Raw genomic sequence first — 20173 nt, forward strand, 5'->3', positions numbered from 1 at the left:
ACACCCGACAAATCCGCAGTGTGCACACTGCCGTTAGCGGGAGAGAGACAAAGAGAGAGCAGCGCAGAGGCGAACGCAACCGCTCAACATACACACTCAAAACACCGGCCGTCGCTTAGCAGCAGCATGCCAGGAGGCCCGTGTTGGTCTCACACCAGCGAATCCACCAGTCAGGGTAACCACAACGGTGATAACAGAGCAGCATAGCAACACTGCAGAGTAACCTTAGCTGTTTAATCACAGTAGAGAGACAGCGGCGTAGCCGCAGAGCTACCGAGTTTCAACCAGCACACAATCACAAGGCAAATCACCGCCGATGACAATAAAGTGTACGGTACTCACCTCGCGCAGCCCCTGGTAAACTGGTCACTAATTCAAAGCGGTGCACTCACCTGTTGCTGACTGTGGTGTCCCAGCCCCACTTAAAGGGAAAACAGTGAGTCGCAGCTTCTAGCGGACGAGAACACTAGAGGCACCAACCTTACAGTTACAAAGCTACAAGCGACAACCTGTGAAAAGCAAACAACCGACCTGCTGTCGTTATCCGCAATCGCGAGAAGATAGAAGGAACAGATCACCTGATGACACCAATAGATATAGACTGTCTGGGTCATCCAGGGGTCATAGGTGACTTTGTTGATATAATTACTCGACCTGCGCATGCGCAAGATGGAACATCCAGTGCTTTAAGCAACGCCTCTGGCACTCAGTAAGGATTAAATAGAACTAACAACAACCCAAGCATGTACATAAGCGAAGAGATAAATCAGATATAAACAACCTCAAGAACAGTTTGATTAACACTAAAAGACAGTTTGAGCCCCTACATTTTAAATAATAACAAAATCAATCAATAATCTTGTACATTATTTATATTGCTTTAAATCAGCAGTAAATGTTATCTATAATTAACTACAATAACTGATAGTTTGATTTCTAAATGTAAAACATCTTCTATTTAAAAAAAATACTATTAGATATAAACTTTTGAATAATTGCTTTGATCCAAATAATTTCCTCCTACGTGTATGTCTCTATCTCTGATGAGCTTGTGTCTTTGACCCATACAATCACAAACGTCTTACGTATCATAACAAAAGAACACACGTGCAGCCATGTGCCGGGACAAAAGGGAGGAGAAACCCAATCACAGGAAAATAAATGGTGAGGAAAAGTACTTTCGGTTCAGCTGGAGATGACCCTGAGGCCCACAGCTGTGAATTATGACCATTATTTGACAAACATTATTTATTAGGTATGTAAATAAATGCTTTAATCCTTCTGAAATTGGAATTTCAATAATTTATGAACTGATGTTTACATTAAACTAGGAAACAATAATGTTAAAAATAGCATTTGAACAAACACACAGTGGGGAGAGTATCTGTTTTAAGGAATATAATACACACCTTTCTTATGTGGAGCCTCAGAAAAGCCGTACCCTGGTATGGAGGGACAGATCACCTCAAACACAAGGTTGTCCCGCTCAGACGGGTCACACAAAAGAGGGATTAATCCATAGAACTCATAAAAGGAGCCCGGCCACCCATGGACCATTATTATAGGGACCACTTCTGTCTCTTTTGGCACTCGCTTTGGCTTCACATGCAAGAAATGAATGTCAATACCTGCAGAAAAAAACAGAGCTTAGAAATGGCTGTATCTATGTTCCTATTTCCAATGGCAAAATACTGCACAGCAAATGACAGATTATTTTATGCCTCATAAGGCCCTGTTTACACGACAACGTTTTGCTTCCGTTTCCATTTCCAAAAAGTTCCGCATTCACGCAATGTTTTCAAAACGATCTCTGTTTACATGAGACCACTGGAAGCATAAAAACGATGTCGTATACATGCCAGGCCAATAGATGGTGGAATGATTTTTGAAATAATCTAAAATAAGCAAACATTTAAAGTGCAACACTCTTTGGATTTAAACTGAATAACAAAGTGTTGATATACTTCACCATCACTTGGATCAGCAGAGACGTGATTCATGTCAGCACCAGATGCTGACGACATTCACAGTGCTGCACTCCTACTGAGAGCTATTTGATCAAACCCAGGGTTGGGCATAATTTCTATCTTTTTAACACAGACTCTGGTTGGACTCGAGTTGGGCGCTGCAGTGAGGGTGATGTGTTTCTGTAAGCGCGAGATGACGCACAAATGTTTTCTGAGGAAGTGAATGGAGGTTGTCCTCTGGTACATGAATAAATTATTAAAAAATGCATAAATGACGCGTTCTTGACTCATACAGTATGTAGAGAGCAGCTCTCTGACCTGTGTGTGTTGCAGCATTAAACCGGTAGGTAGTGTCTGTAGTATCACATAAAGCTGCTTGTCATGTTTATAGTTGTATACAGAACAAGTGGCTGTTAAATAAAGCTGAGTTATTAAAGAAACTCACCTACATGTGCATGCCGTGCACAGCTGTGAATTGTGTCAGGAGGCAATGGGTTCAGGGTTAAAGAGAGATCGGTTTTATTCTGGTTTGAGCCGTATTCTGACGGCTACAGGCCGGGTCAAGTCTAACTTTACAGGTATGATTAAAACTATACTCTGAGGCTCTGCAGCCAGTGCAAATGCCCGTGGCACAGAAAGTTTGGTTTCCCTGTTTACACGGACACGGAAGGGGTAGCGTTTTCCAAAACGTCCACTCTGCAGCCATTTTAAAAAATACCAAAATACTGTTGCCTTGTAAATACACAGCCAAAATGCAACACAACTTTTGCGTTTCACTAGAAAACATTTTCATGTAAACAGGGCCTAAGATTATCCTATTAATTAAATCTATGGTCTGAGGCACGTTGAGAATGATAATCGGCTCTGAAACGACTCAGGGCAGACAATAGTAAACATAAAACCTCTTTTCGTGATGTGGAACAAAAGCAAGCCTATTGAGGAAGCGATAATGCTGCATTAAAGGTAACTCAAACTCGAAAATACTGATCTCCGAGTTTAACCGAGTTCCGTGATTGAACTGAACAAATATATAATTAGATATTTTTTCCGACTTAACCGAGTAGGAGCTCCGACTTTAGTTTGAGTTTCAAGTCACTTTTTCAAAGAAGAGGTCAGTAAATCCTGAGTTGCTTCGAATGCAGCATTATATCATGTTTAAACTTTTTTGATCATGGCAGATTTCTGATTTGGAGGAAGTAGTGGGACAAAGTTATGTGTAGTGTGTTGTGTTGAGATTAAGGCTATGGGAGCACACCACACAACACTGTTCTACGCCTGATTTTTATCTTCATGTGTGAGGTCTGTAACAGAAAAATGTTTTATTCATCACTACAACAATCAGCTTTTGCATGACAGCACCGTCACCTTCAGTGCTAGACTGTTGTAATCATTTTAAAATCTTAAACAGATTTCAGAGATTATCATAATTCTAATATGTTGCATATGATGCTGCAAAGCAATAATTATAAAAAACAAAAAAACGAGTCAAATGAGAGTGCGTTGCACGCATAACATGCAAAACAACGTCCATTCTTTAATTTCAATCACTGTTCTCACATCAGGTCTGAGATAAACACACTCACTCACCTTCGATGTTTGTTTTGAAATGCTGGTACTGGTTGAGTTTTTCCACTTGTCTTTTCCAGTCAAAGTCATTTCTCCAGTAGGACACCACTTCCTGCAGGTACTGGGAGTTAAAGCCGTAGTTAAACTGGCTGTCTTCCAGCGAGAGCACGGGCCGGGTCTGATCTATCCTCCTGTATAGGTCCTGGCAGGAAACAAACGCAGATCCCATTAATTCATTATGAGTTTACATGATGTCATGATGAATGACTGAGTAGAAGAAGTTACAAAGGTGAATGTACAAAGATTTATGCCTGCTTTTATTGTCTTTATACAGTGCGACACGTGCACGCACACCCGTCTCTTCTTTTATTGTAGTGAAAGAAAACTGCAGATAATACTCCCATCCAAGGCAAGTGTAGAAAAGCTCACCTGTAGCTCTTCTGCAGATGTTTTAATTTGAAAGGGATGAATGGACACATCCTCCTGGGCATCTGGAGGTGCTCCAGGACCCCACCAACCATCCTCTGTCTTTAGAACCTGCTTCCTGTTTCTCTGAAATATAAATAAGAGCAGCCCTCCCAATGCCAGCGCAACCAGAACCTCTGTGAACATGATGACAAAAACAAGTGAGACTGTCGGGGGGGGGGGGGGGGGGGGGGGGGGGAAGGAAAATACAGTGTCAAGTGTCAGCATTGTAAAATGATACTGCAATACAGTAAATTATACATAACATTTGTATAGATGGCAAACTACCAAATGTACCGCAATATATAAATTAACTTATAAGGCTATATATTAGGGCTGCAAGATTTTGACAAAGAAACCCTAAATGCTATTTTTCTGACAGATATTGCAATTTCGATTCGATATACGATTTTTAAAAATATTTTATACATGTGAATGCATATGCATTTCATTTTTTTCCAAATTCTGTTTTCCATATCAATTCTTTTAAATTTCGTTTTTTTAGAAATATGAATCAATTTTTTCAGAAAATATTAGTTTTTAACTCCTATAAGGAAACAAAAATACAAATAAATAATTTTTAAAAAAAAACATAATTAAACAAAAATGTATGTCAAAAATAAAGTAAGATACAATTAAAAGGAAGATAAACTGTAATTTGTACTGTGAGGAAACAAAATAAATACCAATAAAAAAGAAAACTATAACTAAACAAAAATGTATATAAAATAAAAATGTAATTAAAATAATGAGTAAGATACAGTTAAAAAATATATATGAGTTGTAGTGACATGGATTATTCTGACTGCTCCTTTTTAATTATTCATGTCATATAAAGATGTGCAAGACACATCACGTGTATGAAGTGTTTTTTCACCACTAGGGGCTAGAATATTTTAAAATATCAAAATTTATCATTAATCTACGATGTTTCAGACTCTACTATCCCTGGTATTGATGGTCTAGTCCACAACAGCAGAACAACTTTTACCGCAGACCTTCTGTAGCTCTGATGAGATGTTTAAACGCTCTGAGCAGGTAAAACTGATTAAAGCTGCAGCTGTTTTCACGGAGCACAGCAGCGCACTCAGAGACTCAAGACCAATAGTATGTATCTGCAGAGCTGGGGCTGTACTCTTCTTCTGCAACCATCTCTGATTGGCCAGCAGCTCAGGAAGGTGGTTCTCGCCAATTCTGATTGGTGAACATATATATCACTCAAATGATGGAGATGGATGAAAAAACCTACAGCATCTGAAGTTACATTATTGCAGTGGTGAAAACCTTAATATCGATGCGATTAAGGTTCCAGCCTTACTATATATGCATAAATACTGCGATTTTTTTTTTAATAAAATGGAGGTGTCCATACATTTGGACCTATCTCATTGGTATTAATGGCAAGATAAATTTCCTCCAAGCCTTTAAAGAGAGAAATTTCCTGGAAGCCTTTAAAGTATGAATGATCATGATGCCATGATCAGGATCACTGATCCAGATAAATGACAATATTTGGCAAAGAGTATACTTGGCGTTTGGCGGAAGTTTATGCTCTTTGAGACCTCATGTTAAATTATGATTTACTGACTGGTGAGATATGGAATGAAAACAAGCGAGGAGGAGGGAGGGAGGCTGAGAGAGAGAGAGAGAGACTTTTTGAAGGAAACCTAAACCAGGCTTTTCTTGGGCTTAGTAATACTTCAGAAACTACATGCACAAATATCAATACTAATCCCAATAGCTGTTTTTCCCCCCATTCAATTAACACAAAGTCTGAATTGTTTTGAGTGTGTTCAAGTGGATTCCAAGCACAAAGGTTTCATTGAGGGAAAGTTTTGTAAAACTGGTCATTTGACAGGATTAAAGTTGTAGTGTAGTGTGAGCCCGCCGTGACTCAACTCTTCTTTACAGCCTTTTTGCAGAGGTCAAAGCACCAACACCACCATCTTTTATTCTGAAGTCCGTGACAGTTTCTGTGTCTTTTCTCAAGATCTTTTCTTTTTAAGTAATTGGAAAGGTGCGTACTTCTTTGACTTTTTTACAGTGTAGTATCCCATTCTTTGGTATCTTGTTTTGAAGTCATTGGCAGCTTGTGTGTACTAGTCCTCTCAGTATTTTAGATAATTCTTTGGTCACATCTTCTCTCGATCATTTATTGAGAAGTAATCAGTGTGTTCCTTTGAACTTTAACTAACTCTTGTTTTGGTAGGCAAAAATACGCAAAACAACAAAAAAAATACACGTAGGGCATGTACTACAAAACTCGCTTTCCTCTTATCCTGACCAATCACTTATCTTGGAAAATGATTTGCCCATTCTTTTAGAAAAATCCTGGTTGATGCAGATCTTTTATATTTATAGATGAATGCAATCCTTTCATTTATCCGATGACATCCTTTAAGAAATATACAGATTTTCATCCGATGAACTAATCTACAGTCTGCTGATGAAGCCTGTGTTGGGCGCTCTTTGTGTCCATCAACGGATCAAGGCATTAATTCTTTCATTCATTCATACATTGTGGCAATGCTGAAAGCTGAGCAGCAGGAACATACTGCAGTAGTGCTGTTATAAACAAAGTTTGGAGGGCCCAGTGAAATAATATAGGCAATATAAAATACAAATGATGTCCACCTTATGATGTAGGTAGGATAATTGAACGGTATAAGATAAGATATTATTCATCTCGCAAATGGAAAAAATGTACAGTGTCACAGCAGCAAAAGCAGGATAGCAAAATTAAATTAGATAAGTATATTTAAAAAAAAAAATATGCATCAGAAAAAAGTTAAAAAAGAGCCAGTAACTTCAATATGTAAGTCTGTATACATTGTATGAATAAGATCAGGTGGCGATGACATCTTATGACATTATTATTGCACAAGAGGTAGGAGTGAATTGTCCAGGTTTTGGGTGTGTTTTGCGATGTGCTGGGAGCAGGCTTGGTTAAACAGTCTGCTCCAAGCAGATCGCAAAACACACCCAGACTGAATGAAGCCAGTCTCTTTTAAAGAGCTCACTGAGTCATCAGAGATAAACAATGCACTCTGATCCCAGTGTGTGTGAAATTGAGGAAGACTACATGCATAGAAACAAGACTGTGCTGTAATAAAGTTAAGCTGGCTGAGCAGAGCGCAGTCTGTTTATCACGTGATGAATTAGTATTGTATAATCTCATGCTTTTACGCATTATCTGTGTTGCAGCTTCCTGCTTGCATTCTTTCTTTCCTGCTTTTTCTGCAGCAACAGTGTTGTTTATGGTCTGAATTATAGATTTTGATTATTCATATTTTTAAAGAATGACACCTCAATTGTGACAGAAGTTGCTCTGCACGGTTTCTCCGTGGTTGTGATTGGTCTGACGTGTCAGTCTCCTCACCTTTTAAAGTTTCAAGCTACAATGCTAAAAATCACTTCAGGGGGCCAAAATTAATGTTTTCTCAGCCCGTGAAAGCTGTTTTAGGCCATAGTAGAGAATTAAATTGTTATCTCAAAGTTTCAAGCTGCAATGCTAAAAAATCACTTCGGTGAATTGGGTGTAGCCACTGCTATAACCCATCTGGTAAGACGTGCAGCTTCCTCCATGGTGCATGATGGACTTGTCCAGACAAAGCTGTCCATGCACCACTGTGATGTGCTGTGGGGGACAAATAGTAATGTAATGCGGCTTTGTCCATATTTAGCATTTTTGAATAAATGTTTAGTTTGTTTTTGGTTTTTTACTCATTTTTATATTTTTGTCATTTGGTGTATTTTTCTATAACGTATGGTTTTTGGAGTCATTATGTGTATTTTTGTATCTCTCTGTTGTCTTTTTGTGCATTTTTTATATATTATTGTTTTTTGTTGCCATTTTAGTGTGATTCTAAAGTCATTTGGTGTATTTTTTGTGTAATATTTAGTTTTGTGGGTTTTTTTTTTTAACTTTTTACTCATTTTCATATTTTTGTCCTTGTTTGGTGTATTTTTCTGTAATATATGATTTTTGGAGTCATTTTGTGTGTTTTTTAAGGCATTTGGTGTATATTTACAGTTATTTTGTTGGTTTTTGTTGTCATTTTGTATATTTTTGTACATTTCTGTTGTCGTTTTATGTACTTTTTGTATAAATATTTAGTTTTTTACTCATTGAGTATATTTTTATCCGATACAATACCGATATTGCAGCTTTGGGTGTCGGCCATTATCGATCTGATGCGATATCAGCACGAATCATAGATACTTTTATTACTTGTTTTGTAGTGTGGAATGTTAGAAAAGGCATGATCAAGTGATGTTTCTTAAAAAGAAAACAATAGTCAGCAACAGTAGGTATGAGAAACACTGGCCCATTTACAGTATTTAAATTTTAACCTTCAACATAATATCTACAGTATTCTACAATTGAATAAATATAATATATATCGGAGATTTTAGATGCAGTTCAATTTTCGTTTTCTAGCTGATATTGGACACCCCTATTAAATACCTTATGTGTGGAAGTCCTGTTATTGTAGGCTAGATCCATCTTACAGTATCTACACTGGACTACATTGTCCGCCTTGCGAAGTGTAAACTGGTCCCACACTTTAGACATTTTCTGTCTTTTCCGCACTCTACTGGTGTCCACGTCTTCCGCTATTGCCAAAGAACATGATGCGTGTCAATTAATTCAGTCAAGGTGAAACATGATAAGGCCAGGGACCATCTACAGAGAGCGGCCATGATACGAACTTTGGTGACATGAATCAGACGAAGCCTCGAGGCAGAGAATTTGCCTCGAAGCTTTTTTGTAATGGAATTATTCGAGGAATCGTTTCAGCCCTAATTCAATTGTAGAATATTCTTGTTTATGGTTAAAATGTATGTAACCCAATGCTAAATAATAAATGGGTCAGTTTTTCCTCATACCGACTGTTGTTCTCTATTCGAGTAACATCACTTGAACAAACTTTTTCTAACATTCCATAGCTGTAGCAAGACTGCTGACCAGGTTCAGGGTTGGAGACTTGGCACGCAGATGGATTGCAGGTTTTCTGGCACTTCATTGCTCAATATTTATACAATGCTTTGTTAGTTTGGATCAGCTCTGCCTTCTGCGGAGCACTGGCTATCTCGGTAGCTCTCCTACAGATGTTTTCCCTGAATGACCTCCCTCTGATACTCTCGGCCTGATAACAAACACACAACGAACATTAATAACCTTTTTCAACTTTTTTCATTTGATGTTTTTCATGGCCTGGTCCGGTGGGGAGCATAAACCAATAAGCCTTTTCACACTGTGGAACTGCGCATGCGCGACCTGGGGGGTCATAGTTCGAGAGGAATAAAAACGGTCTGTTGATAGTGCCAACCTAACAGCGTTTGTCATTTTAGTCCAGAGATCTTTACTGTGTTTATATTATTCATATTACATATATTTGGACTCGAGGGGGGGGACCAGAGCTTTCCGCTGATTCCACTTTCGGCCCGATTCAAGCACTTTTGAACAATGGGAGTAGCAGAACCGAAGCAAGGGCAGTCCCTTCACTGGACACAAGAGAGAGGAAAACGGAGACACATCCAAAATGATCAGATAAGTGATTTTCCAAAGATATTAATCAAATAAGTTTAAGAATCCAAATGTATTCTTATGTAAAAAAGGGAAGGGAGAGGGCCAACGTCCCTCTGATTTTTGATTTGTATTTTATCATAGGAAAATGATATACCTCAAAACCCTCCAACCATTTTCTTCCCCCACCAGCACATAGCGTGCAAGACCATAAAACACTTTTACTGGGTTTAGACATTTTAAGTAAAATAAACATTTTCAACATTGGGTTGGTGGCCCAATCGAGGTCGCCTGAGATTTAAAAAGGTGAAATTCTGAATAATTCTTAATAATTGATCGATATGAATGAGATAGTTTAAAGTTAAGTAACTTCCGAGCATTTAAGGAAGCTCTCCAAACCGTGCTATGGCTTGGCACTCCTACGAATGGGATAAATGCAGAGAGTAAAAGACAATATGATTGTTCGACTCAACTTAACTTTAATTCTGTCTAACCTTAAAAGGGCCAATAATCTTGCTTCACTCTGGTTCAGACACAGAATAGGAGACACTTTTGCCACCAATTTAAAAATAAATGAACTGACAAATTCAGCTCTATAAAATAATTAGGTTATATTATTAGGTGTGGAGTGTTAACATTAGTCAGAATAAATAAAGGATAGAATAAGATTTCTCCTTCATAAACAAGAGATAGCAAAGAGAAATAAAACAAACAATTTAAATAAATAACATTTATTTATTTGGTTAAACTTATTTGGCTTTCTCACATCTCCATGTCTCCCAATTGTATACATTCATCTTGAGAAGACATGTAGTCACGCTCCACACTTTCCGTCTGACTTGCATGTCCTTCTCTGTCCGAACTCTCCGCCTTTGTCACACCAGCCGACCGCCGCAAATGGCAGGCCTCAGACTGTCACCAGGTGAGTGGGGTTTGGTATGGCATCGATTCAAAACCTTGCCTACCGACTGCTCTTTTCCCTGCTTATGCTAAATTGACACACGGTCAAGCCCATGTGTCAAAGGGTGGTATGGTATCTGCTGTTCAGACAGTGTGGTACACAAAGGGATTTAAAGGGATTTTCTTCCTTTGCAGCCGAGTTTTGTCAGAAATGTATGATCTGTGCTCAAAACAACTCAGGCAGAAAGAAACCATTGACTAGCCAGACAGCCCATCCTCAGCCATCCATGCCTTTTCATCACCTGCAGATGGATTTTGTTGAGCTAACACCATGTGAGGGAAAGAAGCACTGTTTGGTCATCATAGACATGTTCTCTAAATGGATTGAGGCCTTTCCAACCAAACACCAGACAGCCACGGCAGTAGCCAAAGCACTGCTAACAGACATCAATCCTAGGTGGGGCATTCCATACAAAATCTCTTCTGATAACGGCACACATTTTGTCAGCCAGGTGATAACAGAGTTAGGGCTAAGATTAGACATGGATCTTAGAAAACACTGCAGCTATCACCCTGAGTTCGCTGGGGCCATAGAAAGAGCTAACGGTACTCTGAAAAACAGTGCATGGAGGGCTGAACTGGATCAAAGCTTTACCGCTTGTCCTCCTTCATATGAGACAACAGGTCCATCCGAAATCTAAACTTTCACCCTTTGAAATCCTTTTTGGGCGGCCACCCAATGTGGGTCTATCCCCCTCTGTTTCGCCTGGGCTGAGACAGCTCTCCAGGATGACAGTTTGATAAAATACTGTGCACAACTCTCCACGATTCTTACTCTCAACAGGTCCAGAGTACGAGCGGCCCTCCCACTGACTACCACCGAGAAGCTCCATGACATTCTTCCAGGTGACTTTGTGATCGTGCACAACGCGAGACGGAAAAGGTCGCAGAGCGAGCCACGTGGATTCACGCATCACACTGCAGGAAGGTGCCAACACCAGCCGACCCTGATCTTGAGGTGACTGGCCCAACGGAGGAAGAACCGACATCACCACCGATCGAGGAACCGCAGTAAAGAGGTGCGCTTTCGAGAGCTGTTTCTTCTCTTTGGGAGCAGTGCCAGGGAGCGTTTCCTTTCCTCCGGATCGGGAGCAGTGCTTTGAGGAGCCTTTTGTAGAAAGGCTCCTCAAAGCAAAAGAAAAAGGAAAAGACCTCAGGGGGTCACAAAGCTGACCTTTCTTACGAGGCATATGGTCTGTTGAAACATTGAAATCCAACCTTGAGGACGTCGTGGGAGAAATACCGATCGCAAGCCTTTCCCGGTCACCATTGTTTGTCCAATGGACTACGAGGGGTTGAGCTAAAGTTGCACTAACTTTGTTTAATTAAGTTTTATGAGTTTGGACTGTGCTTTGCTAAGGTTAAACATTTTACTAATTAATTTTGCTTCTTTTTTTTGTGTTGGACTTTGTCCAAAAAGGGTGGATTGTGATGGCAAAATTGATTAATTATATTTATTCATATTTTCTCATATGCTTACTCATATATTCGGTTCGGGGGGCAGACACCCTCTCTACCTTTAAGGTTAGGCTCAAAACATTCCTCTTTGGTAAAGCTTTTAGTTAGGAACCAGCTCATAGCTCATAGTTAAGATGCAATAGGCATAGACTGCCGGGGGGGGGGGTCTGGCATGCTCGGTTGGAGAGAGGTTGGAGAGGGCGTTAAGAGAGAGGTCATTTAGGTTAGAGAGGGACCGGAGAGGGTCCCATTCCTCTCTCTAACACTCCCTCTATGTCTGCTTCTTCCCTTGTGTGTTTGCTCCTGTACTCCTTCTGGCTTTTGTCTTGCAGGTCCGTGGGATCCTTAGTGTGGAGTTACAGAGTCTCAACAACTCTGTCTCCACCCTTTCCTCTGCACACACCCAACACAGCATAACGTGGATGGCTGTTCATCATAGGAATGGGATCCACACAAGGTTCCTGCTGCTTAACAGAAGGTTTTCCTTGCCGCCATGATGAATTCATGTTGGGTGTGGGATACATATGTATGTGTATATACGTATATATGCATGTGTGTGTATCCATAAAATGAAGAGTCCGTCCTTAAGACTGCTCTACTGTAAAGTGTCTTGAGATACCATTGGTTATGATTTGGCGCTATACAAATAAAGATTGATTGATTGATTGATTGATATTTGATCTTATTCAAATATATTGTCTTAAGTTGTCTTCCTCTTTCTGGAAGGTTGGTTAACTCACCCTCCCAATACACATTGGCCAGACACGACGACAACACACACACACACACACACACACACACACACACACACACACACACATTTCTACGCTCATCCTTTGAACCGACCCCCTGCCTCGCTGCCTTTTGTTTCTCACCTCTTCGGGGGGTGAGGGTAGGAAGTGGAACTGGGTAAAAACGTGCATGAAGTGCGGTCCGGGGGTCAGTCTCGTGTTGCTCCCTTTGGCCAAAGGGATCTCCCTTTTGGCCAAGGGGAGATCCCTTTGATTATCCTGCTGTACCTTTTTAATTTAGTTTAGAATAAAATCATTTTTTATTACTTCATCATCCCTCCAGAATGGTCTTCATCATTTATCACCGCAGAGTGTGTTTTCAAGTCAAAGACGAGGTAACCGTAAATTTCACCGTAACACTGGCAATCTGCCAAAGGCTGCAGGAGCAACAGGAGGACTCAATGAGCCTGTTTTTTTCACACAAACTACTAGTTTCATGTACAGCTGTCCTTACATAGTGACAGCTTTAGCAAATATGACAAAAACTCACTTTTATAGGAGCTGCAGACGGCTCCTTTAAAACCAAAACAGAAATACAGAAAAAAACAAAAACCAGATAAGCAGCAATTCTTAGTTGAAAATAGAAAGAATGAATGATACACAGATTTTTCTCTTTTTTGTTTTTTATTTTAAACTTGTTCCATTTGTAAGATATTTGGATTTTTATGGGGAAATTAGAGCGAGAACTGAAGTGTTGCACTTGCAATATTGCAATATATTGGAATGTCAGATAGATTAGGCTTACCGTTATCGTACAAAAAGTCCACTGAAAATTTCAGCGCATAGCAAAAACAGCGTCGTGTTGACATTTACAGGTATATCCCTCTTGACCAGAGGGGTATTCCATAAAGGAGGGTAAACAAACTTTGAGTCTATCCATAAACTCTGGGTCAACATATCCCGCGATGGGAAACTCTGGGTATCGAATTCCGTTACAGCTGGTATGAAGTGGGTCAATCAACCCTGAGTATGTAAACCTTGGGTTACTTACGTACACACGCGTGATAAAAAGCCATCATCAATGGATCGAAGATGAGTCGAGCTGCCATGGCAACCACCCGAAAAATAGTGATTTATTCACCGTAATGGGTGAAATAAGCCGGTGTTTGAGGAATATGAGCCTGTTCTAAAGGTGTGTTCAGTCTTCAGTGACTATAGTGGCTTAAATCACCCGTAATTAGTCACACTTTTTGGTCGCTTCATCACTTTATCTCATCAGTGACGTGACGAGTGGTGAATAATATGAATAAAATGTGTCTGAGAAGGCATGGCAGCAGCATAGGATGGCTGCATAGAGAGGCCTCCTGTTACACTGGATATTAAGACAGTAGATGCCGCTTGATATTGCATCATTTATATTGATTTTTAATGTAATATTGTCGCCAGAGTCATCTCAACGTCCTAAAAAACACTGAAGCGGGACGCGAACCCGCGACCTCTCACTTCCAAGAGCAGCGTCACAAATCACTGCGTCATCATACCTTCAAAGATGCAAGATCTACAGATTTAACTGTATAACAATATAAAACAATAATCGAGCCTTACAAGTGGATTCATTTAGATTGGCATCTTCTTCTTTATATTATCCACAGGTTTGTATTCAGGGAACTTTACTACAGACGTCAGTAGATGTTTTAATGCAGATCAACGTCTCAGTGTGTTTCACTTAATGATCTGTATCCACAATGTTATAAAGAAAACTACCGTTTGCACACAAAAAAATAAATAAAAAAACGTAAAGCAACACAACATTTGTAATGATGTGAACACGTCTGTGGTGTGTGATGTGACTAATGTGTTTCAGAGAAGAGTATTATAGGGTTCATTAATGTGTTCAGAAACGGTGTTCAGGTGGGCGGAGCCAGGTAGAAACCCAGGGTTTCTTTGATAAAACCTGCCAGCGACCAGGTTTAGTTCACGGACAATGTTGCCATGGTAACATACTCTGAGAAGAACATACCTCGCGTTTAGGAATGGGATACTCAGAGTTTCCCTCATTTGAGCCCAAACATACTCAGAGTTTGAACATAACCCGCTTTATGGAATACCCCTCTGCTATGACCCCCACCTTTGGCGCATGCACACTTCCAGAGTGTGAAAAGGCTAATGAGAAAATATTTTCACAAAATATGAAGTAAAAAAGCAAGCAATTGATTTATTTATAAAGTGCTTTCCGCAGATAAAATCACAAAGTGCTATACAGAGCTGTGGAGAAAAGTGCAACATCATAATAGCATAATAAATAATGGGTGCATATACATCATAGAAGCATTATAAAAGGATAATAATTTTAAAAAAATATCGACTCACTCGCACACATCTGCAACTATTGCAAACTTAAAAACACAGGTCACACAATATATTATTGTAAATATGCCTGCTCTTCAAAACTGTATATTTCAATGGTTTATTTGCACACACTTAGTGCGGCTTATTAGTACAGTTTGAAAAAAACAAAAACAAACGGTGGATTAACAAATGCATCTCGATTCATCGTATTTACAGCCATTTACATCTTTCTTTTCCAGTTCTCGAGTGCATAAGCGCAGTTTAAACAGCCCTTAATGGCATAATATGTGCTGGGTATAATAATTCAAGGCGTTTTAAAAAATTAAAAAAGCTTTATTCACAATTGTAAACAGAGCTGTTGTTGTTGGCTGTAGTGGCTAACCACCGTAAATCTCGGAAAGGTCTTATTCAAACACTCTTTTCAGTCCAAACCTAATACACAAGCTCTCGATAATTGCCATGGCTGTTTTCTGTTTAGTGCCCTTATTTACAAAGGTCTCACATTCTGCCCAAGGATGAGCAAAGTCCCTGTACACAGGGGAAGACTAGGTATCAAAAGCTCCTAAAAGTAAATAACGTTAGCTAAACTATGAGGGAGGGCCATTTATGTCCTGAGAACAGTTTGGATTGGACCATGTGTCAGAAGAGTTAGAATTACTTTTATGCCAAAAAATGAGCCAAACTTACCAGATAGGTGAGAACATGTAGTAAGCAGTCCTGCACAAAGGACGACTGAGGCGACCTCTCAAACTGACGTCACTCATTTATCAAGTGAACCACTCATAGACATTATGTACGTAAACGCCGCATCGACTGTGGAGGAACACGTCAACAGCGCCGCCATCTTGGACCGGTGGTGGTAGTGGAGGCAGCAGTGCATGGACATTACGACAGAAATATATTTCTCATTCTCTAAGTAGAATTATTCGTTGAATTTTGAACAGATTTCCAAAATTTTTAATTTTTAAAAAACGTCACATGATACAAATGCTGGTTATACTACTCAGCACTTAATCTCCACACCCACATCCTTGAATATATCAGTTTTTTGGCTACAATAATTAATGATATAATAGTAATAGTGATAGTAATAACAGTAATGGTTATAATAATTATAATCTCAATAACAAAATAATATAAGACTCCAGTAACAATAATAAAAACAATATTTATTAGTAATAATAATAATGTAATATAATAATGTAATAACAATTATACAATGAGAATATCAGTAACTATTATAAAATATTTATAACAAATACAATATGATAATGTAATATTTATAAGAATAGCAATAACAATAGACTAGTAGTGCCATTATACAATAATGATTGTCAAATGCAATGTATAGCCTCAAACAACACTGTCAATAAAAATCTGAGCACATCTGAACGTTTTCTGGGTTCCTTTTGACCTATCTATTTTCCCCATCTATCATGTCTGACGTTTGTTACAAACAAACCCTGTGAAAATTGCTTGAGAACTGAGTAATTTATGACAACTTTAATAGCGTTAACACATCATTCCTCTATAGATATAATGCACTGTAGGAGCGACTGCCACCGGTCCAAGCAGCTGCCCTGTAGAAGTACCGCTCTAGTAGGCGGCAGCAGTCAATAAGGCGTCTACATATTTTAATGTCTATGCTTCCTCCTGCTAGCAATATATGGCATTTTTAAGTAATACATTACATTGCAATTTTTAAAGTACAGTAGTGATGTGGAGCTATTAAAAATCATTATTTTTGTTTGTACATTGAAATAAAACCAACAAATTTGGCTCATTTTACAAAAAGATGATACAAGTTAAACAGGTTTGACAAGATCCAAGCAAAATTAGTTTCGCTATAACAGCATGTAGATACTGATTTATTGGGTTTAATTGGATGAAAAACATATTAGAAACTATTATTATTATTATTATATTATTGATTAGAAGAAGAAAAAAGCTTTTACAAATCATTGATTGGGAAATAAAATGAAAGTCCAGCTTCATCCAAGTAAATTTAGCTTCTCGAAAACAATTACTGTGGTGATATATAATCCTTGTAAAACAAAATGACTTGTTCTATTTTTATTCTTTGCAAAGGGACTCATACCAGATTCTTCACACAATATTACACCATTACTTTCAAAAGAGAATTTTTTTTTTTTTTACCACTTTTGTATTTGATTTGATTTTTAAAAAGAAAATGACACTGCATTCTGTTAATGTTACATCTATAAACCATTTAGGTTATTAATTCCATGATTTAGGACAAGCAGAATGGCAGATGTTTAACAGATTTTAAATGTTTAATTGAAAACACAACTCTGAAAAAATCAAACATCCACAAACATATCAGAGTAAGCAGTTACTTAGTTTTAGCCTGCAATGACTACTGTTTCCACCATCTCCAATCCATGTCCAGTATTAGCATGTCTAGTCCGTTTCCATAGACCCACTGTGGGTCTCCTTTGACACCATTAGCCTCATCAGTTTTCCGTGAAGCTTCTCAATCTTCTTCACATCCTGAGCCTGATCTGTCTTAAACTGTAAACACTGGGGACAGAAAGATACAAATATGAATGAAAAACAATCCAAGTCTATTATAAAAATGTAATTGTGATAAAAACGTCATTGTAACTTTTTTTTAAATTAAGCATCAGCTGGGGACAGTTTGGGGCCTCCTCACATAAATCTGCTGGTAAAAAAATCAAGCAGCCAGTTCTTTAAGAGCATTAATGTGTGATGAATGAATGCATTCAACGCTATGCTGATGTGTACAAACTCGACTCACTTGTTTCTTTCAAGAGGTCCCAAGCTCATGTGAAGTGCAAAACAAGAGGCATCTTTAATACAGCAGTTTGGAGTGGTTAGCAAAATGCTATTTGTCAAATGTGTCTCCTTAATAGACTACTGGGATTTCATTTAATGTTTAAGACGTGGAGATTTTAAAGTCGAATGAAAGATCATTTATTTATTATTACAGTAGTATTAGGCAATATAAATGGGCATATTATGTATGGGCTTTTAACAAACAAATAATGCTGATAAGTTAACATAAAATGCATAAATACATTAACATTTTATATATATTTTCACTGACGACTTGTCCAAGTATCACCGTGAGGTGTATTTGAGTTCTATCCTAGGTTAATAATGTTTGTAGAGATTTATGTATATTCTATCCATCCATCCATCTTCATACCCGCTTATTCCCATTTATCAGGGTCGCGGGGTCTGTATAGTCTAGTGGTTCCTAAACTGGGATATGTGTACCTCTAGGGGTACTTGACCACCTTTCAGGAGGTACACAAAAAAAAATTCAGTTAATTTTTTAACATTATCGATTTTTTTTTTTTTTTTTTTTACATGAGCACAGACTTTTTTCTCATCCATCAATAATAATTTGTGGCACAACAACTTAAAATTCACCAAAAGGTAAAGTTCAAATTCTAAAACGAGCAAAATATCAGATATAAATGAATAAATAGGCCTAAATTCCAGTTTAATGTTGAACAAGACAGGAAAGAGTTTAGACGAAACTGCAGACAGAAATAAATGTATAACATGAGCTAAGGCCGGGGGTACATAGGGCAATAACGTTTGGGAAACAAAATTATTCAATTTTTAAGGATTGTGTTCATGGGCCCGTGGGTGTCCCTCATTTTCTTTTCTGAAAGGTGGCAACCCTATCCAGCGAGTGGAATTTGATGCACATATCCCAGCACTTTTGTAAAACCAATGGGAGAAGCAGTATCAACGCGAGAGACCTCCTTAGCTTCCACACTCCTTCAACCAAGTTTTAAAACTTATGATTGTCATGCATTTTCTGTATTTACCTTTATTGTGTTAGTTTCTTTTTTGACTTGTGTAGTTGTTTTAACAATTGTAAACTGTAGTGTCTACGTTTTTTGAAAAGCGCTGTGTAAATTTGTATTATTATTATTATTATTGATGGGACAAGTGAGATTTCCAAGTGTAAAAAGGTTTAGTATGAGTTCTCACTTTGAAGCCAGGTCGATGATTATTTTCATCATTAATTTAATTCAATTTACAGCGATGTGTTAAAGGAGTAGTAAAGTGTTTTTGTCGTTTCTTTTTGGGAACAGTAGCTCTTGATAGCCCTGTATGTTTCCACATTATGTGTTACATAAGACTATTGCTATTATATATAGTAAAGTAAACCAGACAGAGCGTGTATTGATGGTAATGATGATGTCACGAAAGACAGCAAAGCTGCTTTTTGTTAGCTTTCTCCGTCGGTTGTGGACACAGACATAATAATGGGAATATAACGACGCTTCAGCACAATCCTTACCACGGCGTCGTCCGTTACTTTGATGCAAAGGTTACCGTCGCAGTGTCTGTACTTCAGAACCACTCTGACCTGCAACCAGAACCATTTGAGAATCCAACAAGGACAACAATTAGCATCAGCATTTTCCCAGCGTTCTAACCGGCTAGGACGTCGATCGTACTGTTTCCTTACAGCGCCGTGTTTACCTTCATTGGATCTATTAGGTAGAGTTTTTCAGCAGCGCGGGCAAAGTCCTCCCAAGTATGATAGTAAGGCATGATGGTCTAAAAGTGCAGCGACACAAAACGAGTGTAAAAAGCCTGCACAGGCGTGCTACCACTGTTAGGACCACGTTAGTAGTAGCAAAGCCAATCAGATCAAAGATTGTTCTTCTTCTTCCTCGTCTTCTTCTTCTTCTTTTGTGTTTTATGGTAGTTTGCTACATATTCCAAGGAGCATTACCGCCACCTATTGGACTGGAATTGAACGAGATTAGGCAATTACATTCTAGTCTAGCCTAAATTCTTCCTATTAACTTTGTTCTATGCAAAAACTTAAATAAATTCCTCACTATCTCCTTATCTTTTTCCTCTAAGTATATTTATTAAATCAAAGACACCTCTTGTTCTCACAACTGTCTCCTATGTTCTTCTCTCCACCTCATATAGGTGGTTTGCACCGACGTCACGAATTTCCCATGATTCTCTCTGATTCGCTAGCTTCCGCTATCTTTTTTTAAATGTATTTTTTATTTTTTATTGAACAATTTCAAATTTACAAACATTAAGAACTTAAGTCTTTATAGTACAAAATGATGGCAGCCATGGAGATGAGAAAGAGGGGGGGACCAAACAGAGAGGGGCTC

At 38.5% G+C, this 20173-nt stretch overlaps 2 protein-coding genes across 4 annotated transcripts in view; both read right to left on the reverse strand.

Annotated features, from left to right (window-relative positions):
• ephx1 (epoxide hydrolase 1, microsomal (xenobiotic)) overlaps nucleotides 1-15981 on the reverse strand; it is a 53627-nt gene extending 37646 nt beyond the window's left edge. The window contains exons 1-5 of one of the 3 annotated variants that reach the window (XM_028439403.1): nucleotides 15714-15981; nucleotides 8968-9148; nucleotides 3963-4165; nucleotides 3555-3735; nucleotides 1410-1628 (exon numbers count right to left, since the gene is read on the reverse strand). In XM_028439403.1, coding sequence (XP_028295204.1) covers nucleotides 1410-1628; nucleotides 3555-3735; nucleotides 3963-4165; nucleotides 8968-9025 — 661 coding nt within the window. In that variant the 5' untranslated portion in view covers nucleotides 9026-9148; nucleotides 15714-15981. Of the gene's footprint in view, nucleotides 1-1409; nucleotides 1629-3554; nucleotides 3736-3962; nucleotides 4166-8967; nucleotides 9599-15713 lie in introns of those variants that run through there. The other 2 variants (XM_028439404.1, XM_028439402.1) reach the window with 2 other exon arrangements.
• A 193-nt stretch (nucleotides 15982-16174) lies between these two features.
• srp9 (signal recognition particle 9) lies at nucleotides 16175-19928 on the reverse strand. Its single transcript, XM_028439405.1, has 3 exons — nucleotides 19515-19928; nucleotides 19330-19398; nucleotides 16175-17567 (listed from the first exon to the last, which is right to left on the reverse strand). The coding sequence occupies exons 1-3, from the start codon at nucleotides 19584-19586 to the stop codon at nucleotides 17448-17450; spliced, it is 261 nt and encodes an 86-aa protein (XP_028295206.1). The 5' UTR covers nucleotides 19587-19928; the 3' UTR covers nucleotides 16175-17447.
• Between the last annotated feature and the right edge of the window lie 245 nt (nucleotides 19929-20173).

The sequence above is a fragment of the Gouania willdenowi genome, chromosome 24, assembly GCF_900634775.1.
Source record: "Gouania willdenowi chromosome 24, fGouWil2.1, whole genome shotgun sequence".
Taxonomy (NCBI): Eukaryota; Metazoa; Chordata; class Actinopteri; order Blenniiformes; family Gobiesocidae; genus Gouania; species Gouania willdenowi.

Coding starts and splice junctions, on each gene's coding strand:
- srp9 (XM_028439405.1), bottom strand. CDS start 19,586: ATGCCTTACTATCATACTTGGGAGGACTTTGCCCGCGCTGCTGAAAAA. Junction 19,399..19,514: donor ACCTAATAGATCCAATGAAG/GTAAACACGGCG, acceptor TTCTGGTTGCAG/GTCAGAGTGGTTCTGAAGTA. Junction 17,568..19,329: donor AAGTAACGGACGACGCCGTG/GTAAGGATTGTG, acceptor TTCTGTCCCCAG/TGTTTACAGTTTAAGACAGA.